Source organism: Pelophylax lessonae (assembly GCF_965119305.1).
Source record: "Pelophylax lessonae genome assembly, chromosome: 3".
Classification (NCBI taxonomy): domain Eukaryota; kingdom Metazoa; phylum Chordata; class Amphibia; order Anura; family Ranidae; genus Pelophylax; species Pelophylax lessonae.
This window is the reverse complement of record NC_138770.1, coordinates 528,400,861-528,424,180: the sequence shown is the minus strand read 5'-3', so window position 1 is coordinate 528,424,180 and position 23,320 is coordinate 528,400,861. Positions and strand designations below refer to the sequence as shown.

General features: G+C 43.5%; 1 protein-coding gene across 1 annotated transcript in view; it reads left to right on the top strand.

Moving 5' to 3' along the window:
- Positions 1-23,320, top strand: part of VTA1 (vesicle trafficking 1) — a 389,921-nt gene that overhangs the window by 206,711 nt on the left and 159,890 nt on the right. The window contains exons 3-4 of the mRNA XM_082251499.1: positions 8,724-8,851; positions 18,577-18,652. Of these exons, the coding sequence (XP_082107625.1) occupies positions 8,724-8,851; positions 18,577-18,652 (204 nt within the window). The remainder of the gene's footprint in view (positions 1-8,723; positions 8,852-18,576; positions 18,653-23,320) is intronic.

Below are 23,320 nucleotides of genomic sequence, written 5' to 3'. Positions count from 1 at the left end.
ACGAGGTAAGTAAAAAAAAAAAAAAAATTGCGATTATCCATTTGTTTTTCAGGTGACCTGGAGCGAGAAGATGGAGGTAAGTATAAATTTAGGGTGGAACTCCACTTTAAGGTGCCTAACTCACATACTTACATACACATAGTAGGGCCAATTTAGACAGAATTTAATTAACCTACCAGCATGTCTTTAGAGCATCCTTGTTTACCCTCCTGTGCCCCTCTCCCTCAGAACTGGGGTGACATTAGCTGACTGATGGAGAGAAATTGAGGGAGGAGAGAAACATTGGACTACTATTCAGTACCAAAAGTATATTTGCTTCGGAAGAATAAATCACCTCTAACGTTAGGTGGCCTATGTGTGGATGTTGCTGCATTATATAAAGTTATTCCAAAAGTTTTTTACATTTTAGAATGGGGTCCATAATTTTAAAGGGTGCCTCGACTGAAAAAAGGTTGAGAAACACTGCTCTAGAGGTATAATTTATATTCTCTATACATTTTGGTTGTTGAGAGAGCAAAGTTAGATGAGGAATGACTTTATTAGTCTGCTTTACTTCCACTGGCCAGTTAGCAGTCTGGAGGAGGAGAAAGGACACCATTGTATCCCTTAAAGCGTAATTTCACATTTGTTGAGAAAAAAAACATTCCCCTCTGGGTGATCTATTTACATTGCAAGAATTCTAACAACCTCTGTTGCAGATTCCTACCTTTTGTTGTTCTGAAGAAATCCCTGTTTGTTCCTCTGTGCTGAGTAGGTTTAATGGGAGTGGTTTCATAATTATCAGTCAGCTGTGCAGCTGCAGAGCACTGATGAGGAAATCTGCTGGGTCAACAGGGATGCCTGAAATCTGACTTGTATCTTAGTGCAGACTTCTGGGAAAATTGGTGAGCCAATCAGACAAGCAGGAAGTGATGTTTCTGGGGGGTGGTCAGTACACATTCTGTTTACAGAACACCTCCAGGTAGCCATATTGCATTGCATTTTTAGAAAATAACAGCGGCTGCAGATTGAAAAGAAAGATCATTTTTAATACCATTCAATTACAATATGACTTGTGTCGCAATTATATATGCTATATTGTTGTACTCAGCGTCCCCGCGGCTCGGTACCTAGCCGTCAGAGCTCCGTGGAGTGACGTCAGACGTTACCTTGGTGACCGCGTGCTCACGCCCTTACGCGTTTCGTCATCAAAAGGACTTGTACGGAGGGCCTCCGTAGAGTGGAGTTGGTGGAGGAGACAGGTTACCCGTTCTTTCCAAAAATAGGATCTGATTATGCTTGGTTATAATATATCAATGTGAGTTGTATTTTAGGGGCAAGGGGGTTATTTGGTTAATAAATCTTATGCGTGTTTACGCTATGAGTCCTCCTTCCTTTATTTTCATGCCTTGCATTTGATATGAGGATCTAAGTGAATAATAACGTGGCTGGTGGAATATCATCTGGATTGGCGGGTCTGGTTGAGAAGCGGGGACTTGGATCTTCCAGGTGATACAAACTTAAAGGATTTTGGAGAGACGCTCATTAACAGTCGTATCTGGTGAGTGTGAATTGCTGAGAGGCTTCACAGTGGTGCGGTGGAAGTTCACACAGTTACCTTTTGGAATACGGACTCCTTTCTGCGTTTTCTTCTATCCTGTTCACTTGGATATTGGGTTAATTCAAGCCATAGAACATTTATTTTCTGTTTTGCCTTTTATGGACTTGAGTACATTATCAATGCTGATGGTGCTACTTAGTACCAATTGTGTGATTATTCAGTCATATTGCACCTGTTCGGTATTTAGGGTGGATGTACTATTAGCGCTGCTAGTGTGAATTCAGGTGCCCATAATTAACTCTATGAGGTTCATTTTTTTTGCACCTGTGTATATGTATGTATGTATGTGTGTGTATATATATATATATATATATATATATATATATATATATATACACTTTTCATGTATGCATTTAGCTGTTTGAATTGAGTTCAGTTTTAGGTATACAGTTTCTTGCAGTTTGACTTTTATTCAGGCTGTAGGGCAAATTACAGATTTTCCTATTGCATGGATGTCCACCTTTAAATTAAAAGGTCTTTGCTAAAAATGTTTTTTAACTCTTTTCTGTATACATGGCTACAGGCTTTGGATTTATGCTCGTGCTTTAACTTACAGCTCTTCTTAAGCGTTGGGACATTTACCCTTTGGTGAAACTATCCCGTAGGCTAACTTGGACATCCCCCTGTGTATTTTACGAGGGAAGGTGCCAGAGAATTTAATATAGTAAATGTCTAGTCTGGAAGAAGAATTTTTGCATATGTACACTAGCTAAGAAAACACAAGCAATCCTAGGCTCAAAGCCCCCATTTAAACCCTCTTGGCAGTTTCAAAAATGAAGTCCAGTAGGATGTGCGATAATCCTGTTTTTTGTTTTCTGCGAAATAACTGGAGAGTTCCTCTACAGTGAACAGTAAGTCTATTTATGTGCTCGAAGTCCACCTGTTGTAACAGGGCCAGTGTTATTTGCTTTTTTATTATATTTTATTAGGAAACTTGAGGCCTCTTGTATTCTGAGACATCTTTCAAAAGAAACCTTTCAAATACTAAAACCGCAGTCTGATTACTCTTTCTGCCACTAATCCGTTCAGAGCAGTTCACCTATCTTTGTACTAATAAACCATTTCACTGACTATATAGGGCATATTAGGCAGTTTATCTTGCATTAACTGCAGGGGAGTCTTCCTGGTGCATGTTTTTTAACACCTTGGTGACGTACGCAAATATGCAGCCTCTCAGGGCCTGATCCTTAGTGCCGAGTGGCCGCATATTTTTGCTCTAATTGCTGTGTACACACCTGTGCTGATAATGTGCGCACTTTCAGCAGTTACCATCCCCTAACCAGGAATTAGCAGCCAATCACGGTGGTCACATGATCTTATGCCACGCCCTGCCTCCAGGCATCTTAAAGCGCTGGGAGCGGCTGGCGCGAATAGGTTAAATTGCAATATTTAAAGTGGTTGTAAAGGCAGAATGTCTATTTACCTTAATGTGTTATCTGCATTAAAGTGGATGCATTAAACCCCATTCATGAAATTTGACCTGGGCACAAATATCTGTAGTGTTTCCATTTTTTTTTTTTTTTCCAAGGTACTGTCGTCAATTTATGCAGCGCTTAACATATGGGGATATGGTTACATATACATTGCGCCAGAATCTTTATGGTTACTTTTATGGTTATTTCTATGGACACTTTATACAATTTGCTGGGACACTGTTTATGAATTGATCGTTCACATATTGCTTATACTTTTTGGCTTACCAGCACACTGATGCACTTGATTATTAGCACCTTAATTGTTTAATATTTATCTATTTATTCTAGCTACTGTATTTATGCAATATACCACTTTATGTATTGATTTTATTAATGTGTTACAGAATTGGATCAGATTTATATAATTTTTTATTGTCACATACCGAATCCATTTTATCACTTTATTTGCACTAATATTTATTATTTATTCACGATAGACCTTTATTAACTTTTTAAACATAATAATTTAGTCTTACATATACAATTTACACTTTATAATGATCCATTATATCACGTTCTAATTTATGATCCGACACTTTTACTTATTTATTTCACGTCATCGGTGTACCCATTGATATATTTATATTCCCTAATTTATATGTCTGACAGCGCCATTTACCTCCAATTTTCCCACATTTACTAAAATATAGCTTGCTATATTTTCGAGGTAGGCTGCAGTCATTTTCTTAAATTTCTCCATCAGCGCGGAAACCTTTCCCCATTTATTTTATTAAATTTAGAAGACAGGAGCCAATTAACCTACCAGCATGTCTTTGGAGCGTGGAAGGAAACTGGAGTACCTGGAGGAAACCCACGCAGGCACAGGGAGAACATGCAAACTCAAGGCAGGTAGTGTCACGGTTGGGATTCGAACCAGCGACTCTTTTGCTGCCAGGCGAAAGTGCTAACAACTACACCACTGTGTCTCCCACTTGTCTCTCTCCAAAGCCCTAAGTCCCGAGTCTTTCTGCTGCTCTGTTCCTCTGTTATCAGCATGATAACTTTTGACAAGTTTTCCGACACAGGAGCTAAAAGCAGTTGGAAGTTTGTTGGGGTGGGTGCGTAGGGATAGATTAGCAGAGAGCTGGTCTGTTTACAGCATGTTTTTTGCCATGTTTCTTCCTTTCCCTGCCATGTGCAGGAGGGGGGTGTGCCTTTCCTCCAATTAGCTCACACACAGTGTATACCAAGACTCCACACCTATTGCTGAAACAGGAAGAAAAATTTGTAATGCCATGTTCACTTTCTAACCAGTGAAGAAAGTTAAAGACAGCAGATATACAAATAAAACTTATGTAGGGAGATTTGTTTCATTTCTGGTTATCATCTGAGGCTGTTCACTTCACTGGGTAAATGTGAGGATTTACATCCACTTTAGGCCCCTTTTACACATATGGACCGTTTGTCCGTTTTTCATCCACCCGTTGACGGATGAAAAACGGACATCAATGCATTCTTATGGAAAAATAGATGATCATCCGTTTACATCCGTTTTCGTCCACTTCTGTCAATATCCGTTTTTTTGAACGGTGAAAGACCTATTTTTCTTCCGTTAAGAATAACTGGATCGGACGAAAAACAGATGTAAACTGACAAAGGGTCAGTTTTTCATCCTTCTTTGCATTGGTAGTAGATGTAAAAAAAAAAAAACGGATGAAAAACTGATGAATACTTCCTCCATTTTGACGTGACTGAACTGATGAAATTAATGGTCCCTATATGTGAAAGGGGCCTTAAAGTGAAACTCTGTATTCAGGCCCCCACATAAATACTTACCTGAGCACTATCTCAATGCAGTGTTGTGCCTAAAAGCAGCAACTCTCTCCCCTCTCTCCCTCCTCACTGGCCATGCGCTCTTGCTATTGCTGGCAATCAAATCCTGTGAGGAGGACGATGGGGTGGAGCCGAGCTATGCTGTGTGTGTGTCAATGGACACACAGAGCATTGATTGGGATCAGGTCCACAAGAGTGCTCCATAGAAAGCGGCCGGCTATGCAGGCACTCGGAAAGGGGGAGGAGCAAGGAGAACCAGCAGGGGCCCAAAAAAGAGGAGGATCAAGGCTTCTTTGTGAAAAACTATTGCACAGAGCAGGTAAATATGACATGTTTGTTATTTACAAAAATTACTTTTACCAAACCTTTTAGTGCCCGTTCACATACGAGCGACGCTACTTTGCGCCGCGACCTCGGAGCGGCCGCCACGGACTTCATAACATTGAAGTCTATGGCGGTCGCCTCCTGGTCGCCCCAAAGAAGCTCCGGACCCTTTTTCTAAGTCGGAGCGACTTGTGTCGCTCCTATTAGAACGGGTCCGCAGCTTCCCTATGGGAGGCGACCTACGGCGCCCTGTGAGGCGACCAGGTCGCCTCACAGGTCGCCTCAGTGTGAACCGGGACTAATTCACCACCAGTACATGTTTGGTGAAAGCCAGCGTCACTGCTTAAACAACTTACAGGTGCCCTCACATCACTGCAAATTTTCTTATTCTATTTTCTTACATACATTTTTTGCATAATTATAGTAATATATTCACATGATACCATGTGTGGATATCTAAATGTAGTTTAAGAGTGTCACCACAGCAAGAAGTTTGAATGTCCCAACAAGGATACAGCTAGCCTTAAAGTAGAGCTATAGGTAAAACTTTTTTTTTCATTTTGGATAGAGTAAGGGGGAGGGTTATAACCCCAGTAAGGTTTAAATTTGCCATCTTCACCCCATTGGGGAGATTTTCCCTCACTTCCTGTCCCATAGCCAAACAGGAAGTAATAGGAAATCCCTGCTAAATTAATGGGATTTCTTGGGGATCCCCTCATCACCAGAACTAATGTCCCCATTGGAATATTTTTCCTCTATTACTTTTCTGGGGACAACCCAAAATTTTGGATTTTCTTTTACTTTCACTTTCAATGATAATGGTAATAGGACAAATACAGAGGGTGAATCTCTCTAACGCGGGGGCACAGACAGCAATAAAAACCTAATTGGCGTTATAATCCCTCTCTACTCTATCAAAAAAACTTTACGTTTTGCCTTTAGTTATACTTTAAATAAATAAAAAAAATATCCAAAATATAAAAAGAAAAAGATTGGACTGTAGTTTCATTTTAAGGAAAAATATGGAAAAAAAAAAAACGAGTGACTCAACTTCTGAGAAAACTGCTTTTCTTTCCTTCCTCTGGAAACGAATGGATTATTCCTAATTTAGGTTTGCATAAATTATGAGCAACATTTTGGTCAAAAAATGTGAAAGAAAGTCTTTATGAATGGGAATTTTTTGTCTACGGATATACTGTATTTTAAATGAGTTTACTCTGATTTGAGTCAACATACTAATTGGAGAATTCTCAGGAAAAAAATGTATAAATAGGCAAAACTATCAAAGCAATAGAAAAATGGCAGAATACTATTTCTGAGTTTATATCAATAGAGTGAGTCGTGTAAATTCCTTTTATTTTCATGATACTAGCTTATATTGGATTTAGATAATATTAAAAGAACACCACTTACAGAGGTAAGTGTAATTAGGACTTTTCATGGATATTTCTGGTAGATCTGCAAAACCTGTTTTCGTTGCCTTACCTGGCCTAAACCTGATATAACATATATTGGATTCATTTCAAGAACGGTAATTATTTGACCAGTTTAGCCTTCCTTGAGAAGTGTTGTCAGTGGCATCAGTGAAACATAAAACCGAACCTCTACTAGGAAAGTAAAGATGATGACTCACTAGTGTGTAATGTGAACTTTTTGGCACATGACTCAATGTTCACAGGGCTTGCTACATTTAAGGAAAATAAATAGTAATCCAGCTGCCATCTTTCTATACTTCATTGTTAAAAGAGAGCTTCAGGGTTTACAAAAAAAAGTATACTGAGGTGGATATAACATCGATCTGATGCTGCATCTGTCACACACCGACACTGCACTGTGAACTGAGCGATCAAACACGACTGATTGCTCAGTTCTCCTCTCTCCGCTCTGCCCCTCCAGTGCTCACTGGTATGCCCGGCTGGGTTGGGAACGCTTGGCTCAGTCTCCCATCGGTGCAGCTAAGAGGCTGAGCTTGCTGCCGGTCCATATATCTGGGTGGATCCTTACTGTAAAGCCTAGATCTTTCCCCAGCCTGGGCCAGCTGAGTGACGTCCGCTGACAGCGGGCTTTAGCTCATTGTTGGCTGAAAACAGGTCACAGGAGTTCCGAACAAACTGCACTCCTGGGATCCATAGAAGTACAGCTAAAAAAGCTGCTCATTTTAAGAATATGTGAACCTTTAACTTGTAAAACAACCCATTCCATTTTGAAATAGAAATGCGCAGCAAGGCGTTTGTATGTATGTGTGTGTGTGTATGTATGTGTGTATATATATATATATATATATATATATATATATACACACATATACAGTCAGGTCCATAAATATTGGGACATCAACACAATTCTAATCTTTTTGGCTCTATACACCACCACAATGGATTTGAAATGAATGAAACAAGATGTGCTTTAACTGCAGACTTTCAGCTTTAATTTGAGTGTATTTACATCCAAATCAGGTGAAAGGTGTAGGAATTACAACAGTTTGTACCTGTATATGTAATATATACAGTATATATATTATAAATACCTCTCCTTTTTTTTTTTTTAAGTGACCACATAATCTCTGTCCTTGCATAAGAGTTTTTAAGAGTTAGATGGGGGGAAGGGGGAGGACAGTTGGACACTGATCTAGGCTGGCAGCTGGGAATAGAAGTTTTTTTAAAAAAAAGTTTTATATTATTTAATTCAGGTACTTATACAGTGCCATCAATGTACGCAGCGCTTTACATATGTTTTGCACATTTACATCAGTCCCTGCCCTCAAGGAACTTACAATCTAGGATCCCTAACTCACATTTATACTTATAAAGGCCCATTTAGACAGGATCAATCCAATTTACCTACCAGCATGTCTTTGGAGTGTGGGAGGAAACTCACACAGGCGCAGGGAGAATGTGCAAATTCAAGGCTGGTAGAGTATTCTTTTCAAGAAAGAGTACCTTTTTACCTTAAAAAGTGTGATTTAATAAAACTGATACAGTATGTACCCCACTGATTCATGTGAACTGTGAATTTTAAAGTGGAGTTCCACCCAAAACTGGAACTTCTGCTTATATGCTTTCTCTCCCACTCAGGTGCCACATTTGGCACCTTTCAGGGAGGAGGGGGGAAACGGGTACCTGTCTTTTACAGGTACCCTTCGCGACTTCCAGGAGACAGCGTCACCACGCCGTCCCTCGGAGGTTCGGCCTCCTCCTTTTGCTGCCGGGCCAATTAGAATGCGCAGCGTACTTCATGCATGCACGTTCGAGAACGATAGAGAAAGCTGAAAGGCTTCACTGCCGGTTTCCCTTACCTTGAATGGCGGCAGCAGCACCCGAGAGCCGATCCGAAAATCGGCTTTGAGTGCCCACATCGTGGGAAGCCTGGACAGGTAAGTCCTAATATTAACAGTATTTGTAGTTGCTGACTTTCATTTTTGTTGTCAGGGATAGAACTCCTTTTTAATGATGGGTCAGGTCTTTCCCTGTATTTTATAGCATATTGAAAGTATTGTTATTTTTAAATCTAAATGATCAACAATTTGAGGAATGTTTTTTTTTTTCGTGCAGCTAAAGAAACAGCTTGGAGATTGCGATTCCATAACTCAGGAAATCGTTGGCAGTGCTCACTTGGAGAATTATGCACATAAAATGTTCCTGTATGCAGACAATGAAGACAGATCTGGGAGGTTTCATAAGTATGTTCATTCAATTTATATAATCTTTGTAGTTTAAAAAAAAATAAATCAAAAAGTATTGTAGTGGTAAAAGGAAACCAAAGATATTGGATATTAACATTTATTATAATAACACTAAGGATTGTTGATCCAGGGAATAAAGTGGGGTACACACTATAAGGCTCCATGTACACATGACGTTGTAAATGGCCGTTTAGGAGCAGTTGGGCGTTTTTTTCAGAAGCCCCTGAACCCACCTGCATGTTATCTTATCTATCCATGTGCACCGGGTCGTTTACAGTCATTTGCAGGCAGTTGAGTTCAGGGACGTTTTTTGGAACGCAATTATTTGCGTTCGAATGTGTGTTTCCCGGCGTTTCAAACGCAAAACACGGGACCGAACGTGACCGAACGTGATGAAGTATGTTCAGCTAGGTTTATACGTTTTTTTTTTCTTCCATTCAAAATCAATAGTTCCCTATGGGAGCCAATTGATTTGAATGGAAGTCGCACCGCAAGTCGGATCAGGATGATCCGACTTGTGGTGCGACTTGCGCTGTGAGAATCTTGAGGGGGAACTCCACGCCAAAAATGGGGAAAAAAACTGCGTGGGGGTCCCCCCCAGGTTCCAAACCAGGCCCTTCTGTCCTCCTGTCGTTATTTACATACACTGCCTTTTATGAGGTGAATGGGTAGGGGTACAGTGTACCCCATACCCATTCACATAGGGAGGGGGTCCGGGATCTGGGGGACCACCCTTGTTAAAGGGGGCTTCCAGATACCGATAAGCCCCCTGCCCGCAGACCCCCACACCAACCTGCCAGGGTTGTGGGGATGAGGCCCTTGTCCCCATCAACATGGGGGCAAGGTGCTTTGAGGTGGGGGGTGCAGAGCTCCCCCTGCCCCAAAGCACCAACACCCCCCCATGTTGAGGGCATGTGGTCTGGTATGGTCCAGGGGGGGTTGGGGCCGCTCGCTCGTCCCCTCCCCCTTCCTGCCCTACCGGGCTGCATGCTCGGATAAGGGTCTGGTATGGATTTTGGGGGGGACCCCACGCTGGTTTTTCGGCGTGGGGCTACCCTCAAATTCCATACCAGACCCGAAGGGCCTGGTTTGGAACCTGGGGGGGGCCCCCACACAGTTTTTTTCCCATTTTTGGCGTGGAGTTTCCCCTCAAGATTCTCACAGTGCAAGTCGCACCGCAAGTCGGATCATCCTGATCCGACTTGCGGTGCGAATTCCATTCAAATCAATAGGCTCCCATAAGGAACCATTGATTTTGAATGGAGGCAGAAAAAACGCTGCTAAAAGCAACGTGGCCAAACGTGCAATAACGCCAATGGAAAAAGCTACTGAAAGCACGTTTAACAGCTGCTTTTTCCCGGCGTCAGAGCTAGCTTTGCAGCAGGTTTTTTCTAACGTCCCCTGTACATGGAGCCTAAGAAAACCGGGTGAACGACCATCCAATTTTCCTCGTTTCACAGCAAATCTGAACCGATTAACGAAAATTTGTACAAAAATTCTCGTACGACAAAGGCTTTTTTTTTTTTTTGTTTATGGTTTCTGATCATGCGCAGTCCTTCATTTCTGAGATTTGTTCGAAAATGGTACACAATAAACGAAAATCATTAGTTTTTCCATACGAGAAAAATTTTGGAGTTTGTCCGTTCGAGAATTTTCGTACACATTTTTGTTCATCGGCTGTAGAAAGTTGTGTACAAATCGTACGACATATCTTTAGACGAAATTTTTTCCCGATTTTTCTTATAGGGTGTACTAGCCTTAACTGATTACCTCCTGGGGAATCCAGAAGCATTTTGCCCCCCGTTGGAGCAAATTGCCTAATATTTGTTTTTGCCTTCCTCTGGATTAGGTATGGGTAAAGATTATGTACTGTATATGGAGGTTTTCAATTTGATTATTATTTTCTATTTGTTGAAGTAGATGTGTTTTTTTTTTTTTTTTTACAACCCAACTATGTAAAGATATTAGGAAACCCCAGGACTCTTTCCGTAAAATACAAGTATGCCCACCTACCTCCCAAAGTCCCCTCCACCAGCATTTCATCATCTGCACTTTCTCTGTTTTGCCACCCCTGACATCTCCATGTCTTCTTCCAGGTTTGCTTCCTTTAGCCATCTTCATTAGCTGGCTGGAGATGACGTAAATCCCATGCGTGTGCAAGGGAGCTACTTTTTCTCAGCACCCACAACATAGTGGGATTGTGCGCATGCATGGCTCGGTTTGCAATCAAAGAGAATTGATGGCAGCCAGAAGAGAAGCTTTTATTCCAGAAGAGACATAGAGTATATTTTGTAATCAAGGCCTACTTTCCAGCAATAATAATAAAATCAATATGCTTTTTCTCCTCTTTCATAATATTAGTCTTTGTATTTAAAATTGTGTGTTTGTCTACCATTGCAGTTAGGCATGGTTCACACTAGTGCTGGGCATGTATGTGAATGGGCTGCTGTGCCTCATGAACCACACTAAAAAGGTGCATGCACCTTTAAAAAAAAAAATCGCAGCTGCAGGGAAACTGCATGATCTTTTTGAACAGTTTTCTTGCGGTTCCCGCACCTGGGATCACACTATGGGCTAAGATGTGATTCCAGCACACTCAATCGGAACACACGGCCCGCACTTGTGTGATCCCTTAGTGTCCCTGAGGAATCTCCGTAAGATAAATAGTGCCTTTTTCAGATAGGTAAACAAACTGAAATGTAGGGTGGAGAGTTACTGGTGCACATAACAGTCAAGGACAACTTTGTGCAGTGCGCTGTGCGATTTTGGGCTCCATATAATTGAATGGAACCGCATGCAAAATGCATGACTGTTTAAAGATAATGTGATTCCAGTGCGGTTTGTACAAGTCTGTGATTTGTTTCTGACCTGCTTTCCAGAGAGAGAGAGAGCGACACCCTAGGCCATAAATCCAAATTGCATGCAAAATTCAATGGAATCATAGCTGAACCCGCATCAAGTCACACTGGACTTGAAATCACACTAGAAAACGTACTCTAATTGCATTTCATGTGAATCTAGCTTAAAGGCATATGTAGGCTGCCATTGTCAAGCACTCCTAAAAATGGAATTGGCCTGGTATGCAGTATGCAGATCAGGAGTTCTGTTTTCATTGTTTTTAGTTTTCATACTTGTTACAGGTAAGTGAATAGGTCAGGTTTATTAAAGAATAGAAGATAGCCAGGAAAGTAGCATTCTTAGAAGATGGGCAGTAGCTCCTGGTATTCATAACAATTGGGTTATACTGCCCTCTATAGGAGTAGGACACTAGGCAGAGAAAAATTCTGGCTACACCCATGGGCAGTCCCAGGGGGTATACTCCCTCTCTCTGCTATTGCCATTCAGTTTTTTTCTGTCTAGTCAGGAGTAACGACCTAGTTCCTTGCTGGGATCTTTTGTCCTGGCAAAATTTAGATGGAAATGTTTTTTTCCTCCTGGAATTTTCCTGTGAGATCTACAATCAACTGCCGGACTGGGCGAGGGGCTGAAAAATCTAGATCCAGTTGTCACCCCAGTCTGGCCAGTGAGCGCACGCAGACCTCAGCTCTGCTCTAGGTCGGCCGTGACATAGCCCCACTGGTTGGCCTTGCGAGGTCACATTCGACCGGGTCTCGGCCCGAGTCACAGCGTTTCTCCTGGCCGACAGCCCCCCCCATTTCGCATTTCGATGGAGAGGGGTTCTGTCTGGAGCAGTGCCACCTGGTTGCTGGTATGGTGAGTAGCTGTCCCCCCTTTCCCCTGGGAGGGTTTTGGGGTGGACGTGGGCCCCTCCTTGGGACGGTTGGACCCCCAGGTTCCCCTCCTTCCCACAGGCACCCCCCCTTGCCGAGTCCCTCATCCTGCCCCCCTTCCACATATGCTGGGACTGTTTCGGTGGCTTGGTCACTTTCCTGGGGTGGGGGCAGGGCGCATACTGGCAATGGGGGCTGGGGGGGTGCACCGCCGACGACCGGACGATTGACTGTGTGGGGGAGTTGTACCTGTTGGGGGCTCCTGCCAGGGCCTCCCATCCTGCCTGGATCTGTTCTTGAGACCTGGTCTCTCAATCCTGGGTCCCTGTATACCTCGTGGTGCACATTTTTTTTTTGCAGGTAAAAAAAAAACTCAATGATATTTATTTATTTTTGGCGCTTGTAAAGCATTGAACCATCATCAGATCGCTGGTGCCATGCAGGTCTTCTGCAGACCTCTGTATCTGTGCGCCCATACATCCCACATGGGTAAGCAGATACAATCTGACAGGAAGAGTTAATTACCTACCACGAAGCTCCACAGTGCCATGGGAGTTCATTGAGAATTACACGCTGACAGCCGCAAAGGATGTCAGGGCTTGTAGTTCATTCACACACAGAGCTGTATGAATGAATGGCATGGCTGTGTGGGTGAAGCCCCGCACGGCCACACTGATTTAAAAAAGTGACAGCTAGTAAGGGGAACTTCTCCCCGTACTGCTGTCACAGTAAGGAGAGGGGGGGGGGGGGCGAGAGATCGGGCAGCGGCTGCAGCATTAGGAGTATGTTACATGTTCCACCCTAAAAACGGGTGGAACATGTAACGTTCCCAAAGTTGAACTTCTCCTTAGGGCCCCTTTCACACTTGCGGACCGTTCAGATCCGCCTGTCAGTTTTTCAGGCTGATCTGAACGGATGCCCCATGCATCTCTATGGGGCATCGGATGTCAGCGCAGACATGTCCGCGGACATCCGTTCCGATCCTGTCCGTAAAATTTGGATGGATGGAAACCCTATTTTCCATCCGTCTGGCGGATCAGATGGGATAGGATCGGATGCTTGCAGCAGTTGCCTGATTCACGTATGTTAAAGGAGAATTGTGGGTTCCGATAAAAAAGTAACCATACATATTCACCTACGTGTAATGCTGCAGCTGTCCTCCGCTGGCTCTAAGTCTGAGAACCTGACCGATGATTGCTCAGTTCTTGGCCTGCTCTAAACAGAGAGTAGTGACTGTCAGTCTTCCCTTCCAGCGCTCACTGAAGTGCCGAGCTAGGGAGGATGCGGATTGGCCGGCTCAGGCTCCCAGCAGCGTGCTGAGAGGCTGAGCTGACTGCCAGTCAGGCATCTGGGTAGATCCTGTCATTATTGTTGGGATCCCCCCAGAGCCTGGAGCAGCTTTGTGATGTCAGCCGACAGTGAGCTTTAGCTAATTCTGGGTCACAAGAGTGCAAAAGTAAGTGCACTCGTGACCTAGAAAAAAAAAAAGCCTTGGCCATACTCCTTTTTTAACATTAATATTCTAATAGTACCTTCCGGCCTTTAAACCTCTTACCTGCAAATTCCGGCATCTTTTTTTGATAGGTTATAGTTACCGCCAGTAGAAAATACGCCAAGTTGGCTCTGTAGCCTGGCTTTTGCACAGAGGTCCTCTTTACTCGTTTAGTTTTTCCTCCCTTGTGGTTTGACCATTTTGTGGCATTCTCTGTGTTCCTTCTGAGCAGTAATAAGGTCTTGCCTCTGAGAGTGCTGTTGTTTTATAAGATCATATTTACAGGTCACACATCTGGAACTAGTGATTGCTGCAGGGAAGGAAATGGTATATAATACCAATTACCATAGCTTTGAATAAACAGCTGCTTATTAGCACTAGTGTGTTTTAGAGCATAAATGCTTACAATTCATGTCAAGTCTACTGTAAGAGGTTTTTTACTTTATCGCCATAAACTGTATAGTCTTAGTCTCGAGTTTGTCCATCTAATGTAATATGTATGTTTGTTTTTAACTCGATTCACTTAATTCAAGAATATGAATATAGGTGACAGAACCTTAGACAAGGTTAGGTAGGTGTAAGCAAAAATTACACTTCTCTTATTAAGGAAAACCATGCCGCAGCTACTGTGTTTGTTTTCTCTTTACTTCTGGTTACAGCATTTCTTTGGTTAAATGCACTTTAATAAATTAGACAAGACTGACATTGTAGAAGAACACAATGCTGACCCTGTTAAAGGGGAATTATGGGTAGGGTCAGATTGGGTGACCTAATACTGAAAAGCTGAATAAAAATTGTAGCCAGAAATGTGTTTTCTGCCAACTGTCTCTGTGGTTCTACCAGCTTGCCCATGCGATCGGCGAGCCGGAGAAGGAATCCGCCAGCGCCGGATGTTTACCATAGAGCTGACCAAGGATTGTCCCCAGTCATCTCTATGACACTCGGAGGCCGAGTGCGACATTATGACATCACACCCGGCCTCAGCAGTTGTAAACACTACCGTGTGTTCAGCTGGAAGGCCTGGCATTTTTTTTTTTTTATCTCAGGCTTTCCAGTGTAGAGGATAGATGTGGGTTCTTATAGATCCCACATCTCTCCATAAAGAGGACCTGCCATGCACTATTCCTATTACAAGGGATGTTTACATTCCTTGTAATAGGAATAAAAAAAAAAAAAAAATTTAAAGGGAAAGTGTAATAATTTAAATATGTAAACATTCAAACCACACGCGAGGTATTACCATGAACGTTAGAGCGAGAACAATAATTCTAGTGCAAGACCTCCTCTGTAAACCGGTAACCTATAAAAAAAAGTGAATGGTAGCCTGTGAAGTACCGAAGTTTGGTGCCATTCCACAAGTGTGCACACTTTTAAAGTGTGACATGTTGGGTCTCTATGTACTCGACGCAACATCATCTTTCACATTGTATAAAAAAATTGGGCTAGTTTTTCTGTTTTGTTTTTTCTTAATTCATGAAATTGTTCTTTTTCCCCCAAAATATCACGTTTTAAAAATGTCTGCACAAATATCGTGTGACATAAAAAAATTGTAATTCAAAGGCTTTTTCAATGCCTAGAAGCACAGTGAAATATATTATTAGGAAGTGAACGGTATTTGTTACAATACAGACCCTCCCTAGATCAGTATGTCGTTCCAAACTGGATAAAAGAGCCAAGAGGAAACTGGTCAGAGAGGTTACCAAGAGGCTTACAGCAACTCTGAAGCACTTGCATGATTTTTTGACAAAGAGTGGTCATTGTGTGCATTTGACAATAATGTCATAAATGTGTCCTGTATGGGAGGGTTTAAAAAAAAGCCACTGCTCAAGAAAGGCCACATGCAGTCTTGACTGAGCTTTGCCAAAACCCACCTTCAAGATTGAGGGCACACGGAAAAAGGTGTTATGGTTAGATGAGACTAAAATTGAATTATTTGGCCTCAACACCAAACGATATGTCTGGCGGAAATCCAATACAGCTCACCATCTATATAACACTGTTCCTACAGTATAGCATGGAGTTGGTAATATCCTGTTATGGGGGTGTTTCTCTGCAGCAGGGACTGGAGCACATGTCAGGAGGGAAGAAAAATGGATGGGGCAAAATACCATCAAATTCTTGAGGAAACTCTGCTGCCCTCTGCCAGAAAGTTGTCAATGGGAAGGTTTACCTTCCAACATAATGACCCAAAGCATACTGCAAAAATGACCACAGTGGTGGAAGGAGAAAAAGGTAAATGTCCTTGCATGGCCTAGTCCGAGCCCAGACTTAAAGAGGAAGTAAACCCTCCTCTGCAACTTGTACCTATAGGTTAGCCTATGATAAGGCTTACCTATAGGTACTGTAAATATCTCCTAAACATGTGCCGTTTAGGAGATATTTACTTTGCATGCAGCCAGTGACATCACTGGCGCATGCGCTCTGAAGGAATGGCCGCTGGTGCCGTTCCTTCAGAGCCCTGTGCCGTGACCATCGGCTCCCGCGCGCATGCGCGGGAGTGACGTCACCACGGCTCCAGCCAATCAGATGGCGGATGTCACAAACCCGGAAGAAAGGCGACCAAACATGTCACCCGTGAGACAGGTGAGCTGTCGGCACTGCAAGGCTTCGTTCTAAGGTAAGTATTTCATAATGAGCTAGTATGCGATGGAATGTTATAAGTTGCATAAATACAGCTAGATAAAACAAAAACAGTGTCTGCCTTCATTTCAGGCTGCAAAGCAACAAAAATGAGATTATTTTATAGGGGGGTTGTGTCTTACCATTGGAGCACAGGCAGGCTATTCTGCCAGCACAGTACAAAAAGTGGTCACTTCCCCCAGCCAGTGGGAGCACATTTCTGATGGATAGATGGAGGACAGGTTCATTGTGACCCTGCACCTTTAGGGAGGGGTGGGCTCCCACCAGGTGACTGGTGGGAGCCCACCCCTCCCTAAAGGCGCAGGGTCACACTGAACACCCAGCACATTGCACAATGGCAGCAAAGGTGTCCGTACGTTGCCTGACCAATATAACAACAATACAAAAAGTGGTCACTTCCCCTACCCAGTGGGAGCACATGTATTTAGATGGATAGATGGAGGACAGGTGACTGGAGGAAGCCCACCCCTCCCTAAAGGCACAGGGTCACAATGAACACCCAGCACATTGCACAATAGCAGCAAAGGTGTCCGTACGTTGCCTGACCAATATAACAACAATACAAAAAGTGGTCACTTCCCCCATCCAGTGGGAGCACATGTATTTAGATGGATAGATGGAGGACAGGTGACTGGAGGAAGCCCTACCCTCCCTAAAGGCACAGGGTCACAATGAACACCCAGCACATTGCACAATGGCAGCAAAGGTGTCAGTGCGTTGCCTGACCAATATAACAACAATACAAAAAGTGGTCACCTCCCCCACCTATAACTGGTGTAAACAGCAAGTGCCACTGGAAGGGCAAACACATGTCAAAGAAGCCAAGAAATTTCCAGTCACAACTTGCCAACCAGCCTGCGACCAACCGAATTAACCTAACAGTATGCGTTAAAAACAGGGGTTTAGTTGCACACATTTGCAAATACATGTGTAAGCTGCAGGCCTCGACAAGGCACCCCTGATATCTGCACACCTTAACTCTACCTAAGAGTCTATTCTGCCAGCTCAGCCAGAAAGCTGACCATGCTTGGATGGATGTGCTCTCATGCCTAGTGTGATCGGTTTGCAATAGGAAAGCAGGGGAACTGGCAGGATCACCAGGTATTTCACTCAAAGGAAGCAATACAAAGAGAAACGCATACATGGTACCACATATATATATCAGAAATATGAAATGTTGGGGTAACATACACTTTTAGACCCCTTTCACACATGTGGGCCGTTCTGATCCGCCTGTCAGTTTTTCAGGTGGATATGAACGGATGCCCCATGCATCTCTATGGGGCAGCGGATGTCAGCGGAGACATGTCCGCTGACATCTGATCCGTCAAATCCGGACGGATGGAAACCATATTTTCCATCCATCTGGCGGATCAGATGAGAGTGGACAGGCGGTCCATTCTCATCTGATTCCCCCATAGAGGACAGCGGGGATCTGACAGCTCCGTCTCCGCACACAGAGCCCAGACGGAGCTGTCATCCGCCTGCTTAGCGGGGATCGGCAGATCGATCCCCCGCTGAGCAGAACGGCTCCGTCGACAGAACAGAACCGTGTGAAAGGGGCCTTAATGCAGGTATGCAATGATACATGAATGTGCAACTCTGTTAAAGATGTAAGGTTGAGGTTACAATTGTTTATATATCAATGTATTATAGTAAGGCTTCTGTGTCCTGAGTACTTGAACAAAATGACTCCACTACTTTTGGATGACTAAATAGACATGGGCATTTTACAATGATCCTATAGCTGTGTTCACATTAGTTTGGAAAGTTGGTTGTAGTGAATTTGTTAATGTTATTATATCGTATTTCTTTCTCATAGTGCTAATTAAAGTGTTTTTTTTTTCTTTTCTTTCCAGAAACATGATAAAGTCTTTCTACACAGCTAGCCTTTTGCTTGACGCGTTAACTGTGTTTGGTGAACTCACTGAAGAGGTGAGTTATGTCTTATTTCACACATGTGACAGGACAGCTATTGTGTCTAGAATTTACTGTTCACCAGATTCTGTCATTCTACCTCTAGGCTTTTATTATACTGTCTCAAAAATTATAGGGATAAATATTTTACTCTTGTCAGCTGACAAAAGGACAGAATGTGCTACTGGTATAGCAGTCACTCCTGATTTACCTAAAATAGTAATAGACTTTCAGTGGTTTTTAGTCTAATAAATTGAGCACAATACAAAAAAGCAAAGTCTTGTTTTTTTTTTTCTTATAAATGAACAAACATGTTATACTTCCTCTGTGCAGTGGGTTTGCACAGGGCAGCCCGGATCCTCCTCTTCTCAGGTCCCTGGCTGAAGCTGCTGGCCCCTCCTTCCCTGACGAGTGCCCCCACAGCAAGCAGCTTGCTATGGGGGCACCCGATCTGAGCTGCAACTCCGGTATCCATTCAGACACAGAGCTGCCATTCAGTCGCGCCCCCTCTCTTTCCTGATTGGCTAACTGAGATTGATTGACAGCAGTGGGAGCCAATGGCGCCACTGCTGTGTCTAAGGCAGCCAGGCGAGAGAACCTCGGACGGCTGAGGCGTTCGTGGACTTGGCTGGATAGAGATGGGCTCAGATAAATATTATGGGGGCTGAGGGGGGGCTGCTGCACACAGAAGGCTTTTTATCTTCATGCATAGAATGCACCAAAATAAAAAAACCTTCTGACTTTACAACCCCTTTAACCACTTTACAACCGCACGCTGCAGTTATACTGCGGCAGGCAGCCACTCCTGCGCAAACCGCCGTAGGTATACGTCCGTCGCGCGCAGGCCGCTAGGGGGCGGGCGCGCGCGCCACTACCGGTGCGCTCCCTCCCCTGCTCGTCAGCGGGGAAGCCGATGCAGCGGGCAGGCGGCTCCGATTGCCGTCTGACACCCGCAATCGTTCCCCGCTGAGAGAGAAGAACGGTTAGCTGTTTTAAACACAGCTGACCGTTCTTCTCCCTGGAATGAAAGTAGAGCCCCTGTGATCCTTCTATATAGAGAATATATATATTCTCTATGGTCGTTCCACAAGCCACGCCCCCACAGTTAGAAACACGCCCCTAGGTACACATTTAATCCCTTGATCACCCATAGTGTTAACCCCTTCCCTGCCAGTGTCATTATTACAGTAACAGTGCATATTTTTAGCACTGATTACTGTAGTAATGTCATTGGTCCCCGCAAAAGTGTCAAAAATGTCAGTCAGGGCTCCGATCTGTCGCAGTCCTGCAAAAAATCGCAGATCGCCGCCATTACTAGTAAAAAAAAAAAAAACAATAAAAATGACCTAAATCTTTCCCATAGTTAGTAGTCGCGAAAACTTTTGCGCAAACCAATCAAAGTATGCTTATTGCAATTTTTTTTTACCAAAAATATGTAGCAGAAAACAAATTGGCCTAAAATGTTAAAACCTTTTTATTTTTTTAATTTTTTTGGGGAATGTTATATAGCAGAATGTGAAAAATATTGGGGTTTTTTTTTAGGTTTTTTTTTTCAGAATTGTCGCTCTTTTTTTGTTTATAGCGCAAAAAATAAAAATTCCACAGGTGATCAAATGCCACCAAAAGAAAGCTCTATTTGTTGGAGAAAAGGAAATCAATTTTATTTAGGTACAGCATCGAACGATCGTGCAATTGTCCATTAAAGTAACGCAGTGCCGCAAAATATGGCCTGGTCATTAAGTGGGCAGATCCTTCCGGTCCAGAAGTGGTTAATAGTGGATGGAGCGGTCTGAAGCCAGTCTGTTAGCTTGGAGAAAAAAGAAGGGAGGAGCAGGGGAGTGCCGTGCCATCCTAGGCTACAGGGCTGTGTGTTTCTGTTGAGGCACACAGTGCTGGGAGACACAGTTCTAGTCCCTTCATAAAAGGGTGACTCCATAGGATGCTGCAAGAGAAGTGAACCACCCTAAAATAGGAAACCTTGGACAGTGTTTATGCCGCCAGCATAAACAGGGAAATCATAGGCAAGAATTAAAAGATAAAGAAGCTGCATAAGTAAAGCGGAGCTCCACCCAAAAAGGGAAGATTTGCTTGTCTGCCTCCTCCCCCCCCTACGCTGGCACCTCTGGCACCTTTTGGGGGAGAGGCGGGAGTGGGTACTTTGTTTTGACAGGAACCCGCTCCCACTTCTGACTCAGTTTGCCGTGGCAAACTGAGTCAGAAGTTAAACCCCCCCTCCTTCCCCGCAGCCAGCCCATTAACAAAGCGCAGCACGTTTCGCGCATGCTCACCAAGAAGCCAGCTGTGAAGCTGCAAGGCTTCACTGCCGGTTTCTCTTAGTCAAGATGGCAGCAGTAGCACCTGATAGCCGATTGAAAAATCGGCTGGGGTGAGGACACTCCGGATTTCTGGACAGGTAAGTGCCCTAATATTAAAATTTAGCAGCTACAGTATTTGTAGCTGCTGACTTTCAATTGTTTCTGAAGGAGCTTGGAGCTCCTCTTTAAGCCGGCCATACATGGTTCAAATTTTGGCCAGTTCAGCAGGTACCTGGCACCATCTTTATCAACAGATTTACCCACCTCCTGCCCACAGTATTGACATATGACGACCGCAGCGGTGGCTCTGTTTTTCTGAACGACGTCCTGTGACATTGTCCCACTCTCTGGGAAATAGTACATCACCGATCTTGGTAAAGATCAGATGACGAGGCTCTTTACCCATGTGATCAGCTGTGTCTAATCACGGCTGACCACATGTAAACAAGTAAATGTCAGTTATCGGCTTTCCTCTCCTCACACTGACAGCGTAAGAGGAGAGCCGATCAGTGGCTTTTCTCCACAGGGGAGATCTGCACAGATAATCCGGGCACTGATCATTAGTGCAGCCCCAACAGTGCCTAGCAGTGATGCCAATCAGTGCCGCCTATCAGTGCCCATATGTGCCGCCCGTTAGTGCTGCATATCAGTGCTCATCAGTGCTGCATATCAGCTCACATCAGTGAAGGGGAAAAATTACTTATTTACAAAATTTTCTAACAGAAACTTAGAAAAACTTTTTTTTAATTTTGTCTTTTTTAGTTTTCTTAGCAAAAAATAAAAAAATCCAGTGGTGATTAAATACCAACATAAGAAAGCTCTATCTGTCTCAAAAAATGATAAATATTTAATTTGGGTGCAGCGTTGCATGACCACACAATTGTCATTCACATTAGGACAGCGCTGAAATTGACACGGGCAGGAAGGGGGTGAAAGTGCCCGGTATTGAAGTTGTTAAACAACTTTTTATTAAACTTAGGTCACAAGATTTTTCATTTAAAAAAACATTTTTGCTGCTATCCGCTCGGCCAGAAGAGTTGCTCAACTCACCCCATCCATTCCTTCTTGGGTTACTTGGATCCTAAACAAAGCTGTTTTGCAGCCTGTGCCTGCACTTAGATGTGTTGCCAGTGCAGTGCTGGACATGTCCTTTGCAAGTGGAACTTGGTCGGTTCTTTTAAACCGTTGTCTACACATGCCAAGTTAACACCTTTTTAGTTTCTGTTTTCATACATTTTTAAACATTTTTCAATAAGGTTTTGCAAATGCATTGACACTCATCCAGCGTGGTCTTCCCTGCAGCTGATTTGTCACAGGGCTTTGGATCTCCAGTACCATTATCTTGGATGTTGGAGCCGGCTGTGATTTCCTGATGTCTCACAGCTGGCTCCATACTGCACATATATGAGGCATGGCATTGCACTGAGACTGGTCCTGCAGCCTCCTGGGACATGGGACTTTGAAGTTTGGGTTCACCTTTGGAACATTTTATTTCTAGGATGGAAAGTGTAACAGGCAGGGGAACACACTTTGAATGTAGACACATTCCATGGCCAGTGGTAACCATATGAGAGGTTCTCAGCTCCCCTGTTGACAGTCTGGGACTGCTGTGTGGTTAGCCTGATGCTGTTGCCAAAGCTTTGAACTGGACTGCAGTCAGTGTACTAAGAAGTGCATGGGACTTTGTTGTATACATCCATTCCCTAATCTCGCAGTACCATAGGGAGAAAGGGTACTAGAAATCATGATAAAAGATATTGAAAGTATATAACAAAACACATTTAGTTGCATATTTATCAGGAGAAATGGGGCAAATAACCGAAGTTTATTATTAAAATTTACATACACTTTAAAGAGAGGGTTGTTAAAGTGGAATCCTGTATGTTTGGAAATTGTGCCATGGCTGTGTGAAATATAGTTGAAGCCTAGAATTTGGCCAAATTCCTCTTATAAAGTGATATAAAAGCTTCTTTTTTTTTTAAATAACAAACATGTTTTACTTACCTGCTCTGTGCAATGGTTTTGCTCAGAGCAACTCCAATCCTCTTCTTTTCGGGTCTCCCATCAACGCTCCTGGCTCCTCCCCCTCAAGCAGTGCCTCCCAGAGAAAGCCACTTTCCCTGTAGGCACCGCTGCATGCTCACTCCCGAGCTGCTGCTCTATGCGTCCATAAGACGCATAGAGCCATGGCTAGTCCTCCCGCTCTTTCCTCATTGGCTCACTTGCTGTGAATGATAGCAGTGGGGGCCAATGAACTACTGCTGCTTTCTCAGCCAATGAGGAGGGAGAGTCCCTTTTATAGCCGAGGCTATCGTTTACATCACTGGATCGGAGGGGGCTCCCATCCCCCTCTGATGCAGCGATGGGAAGG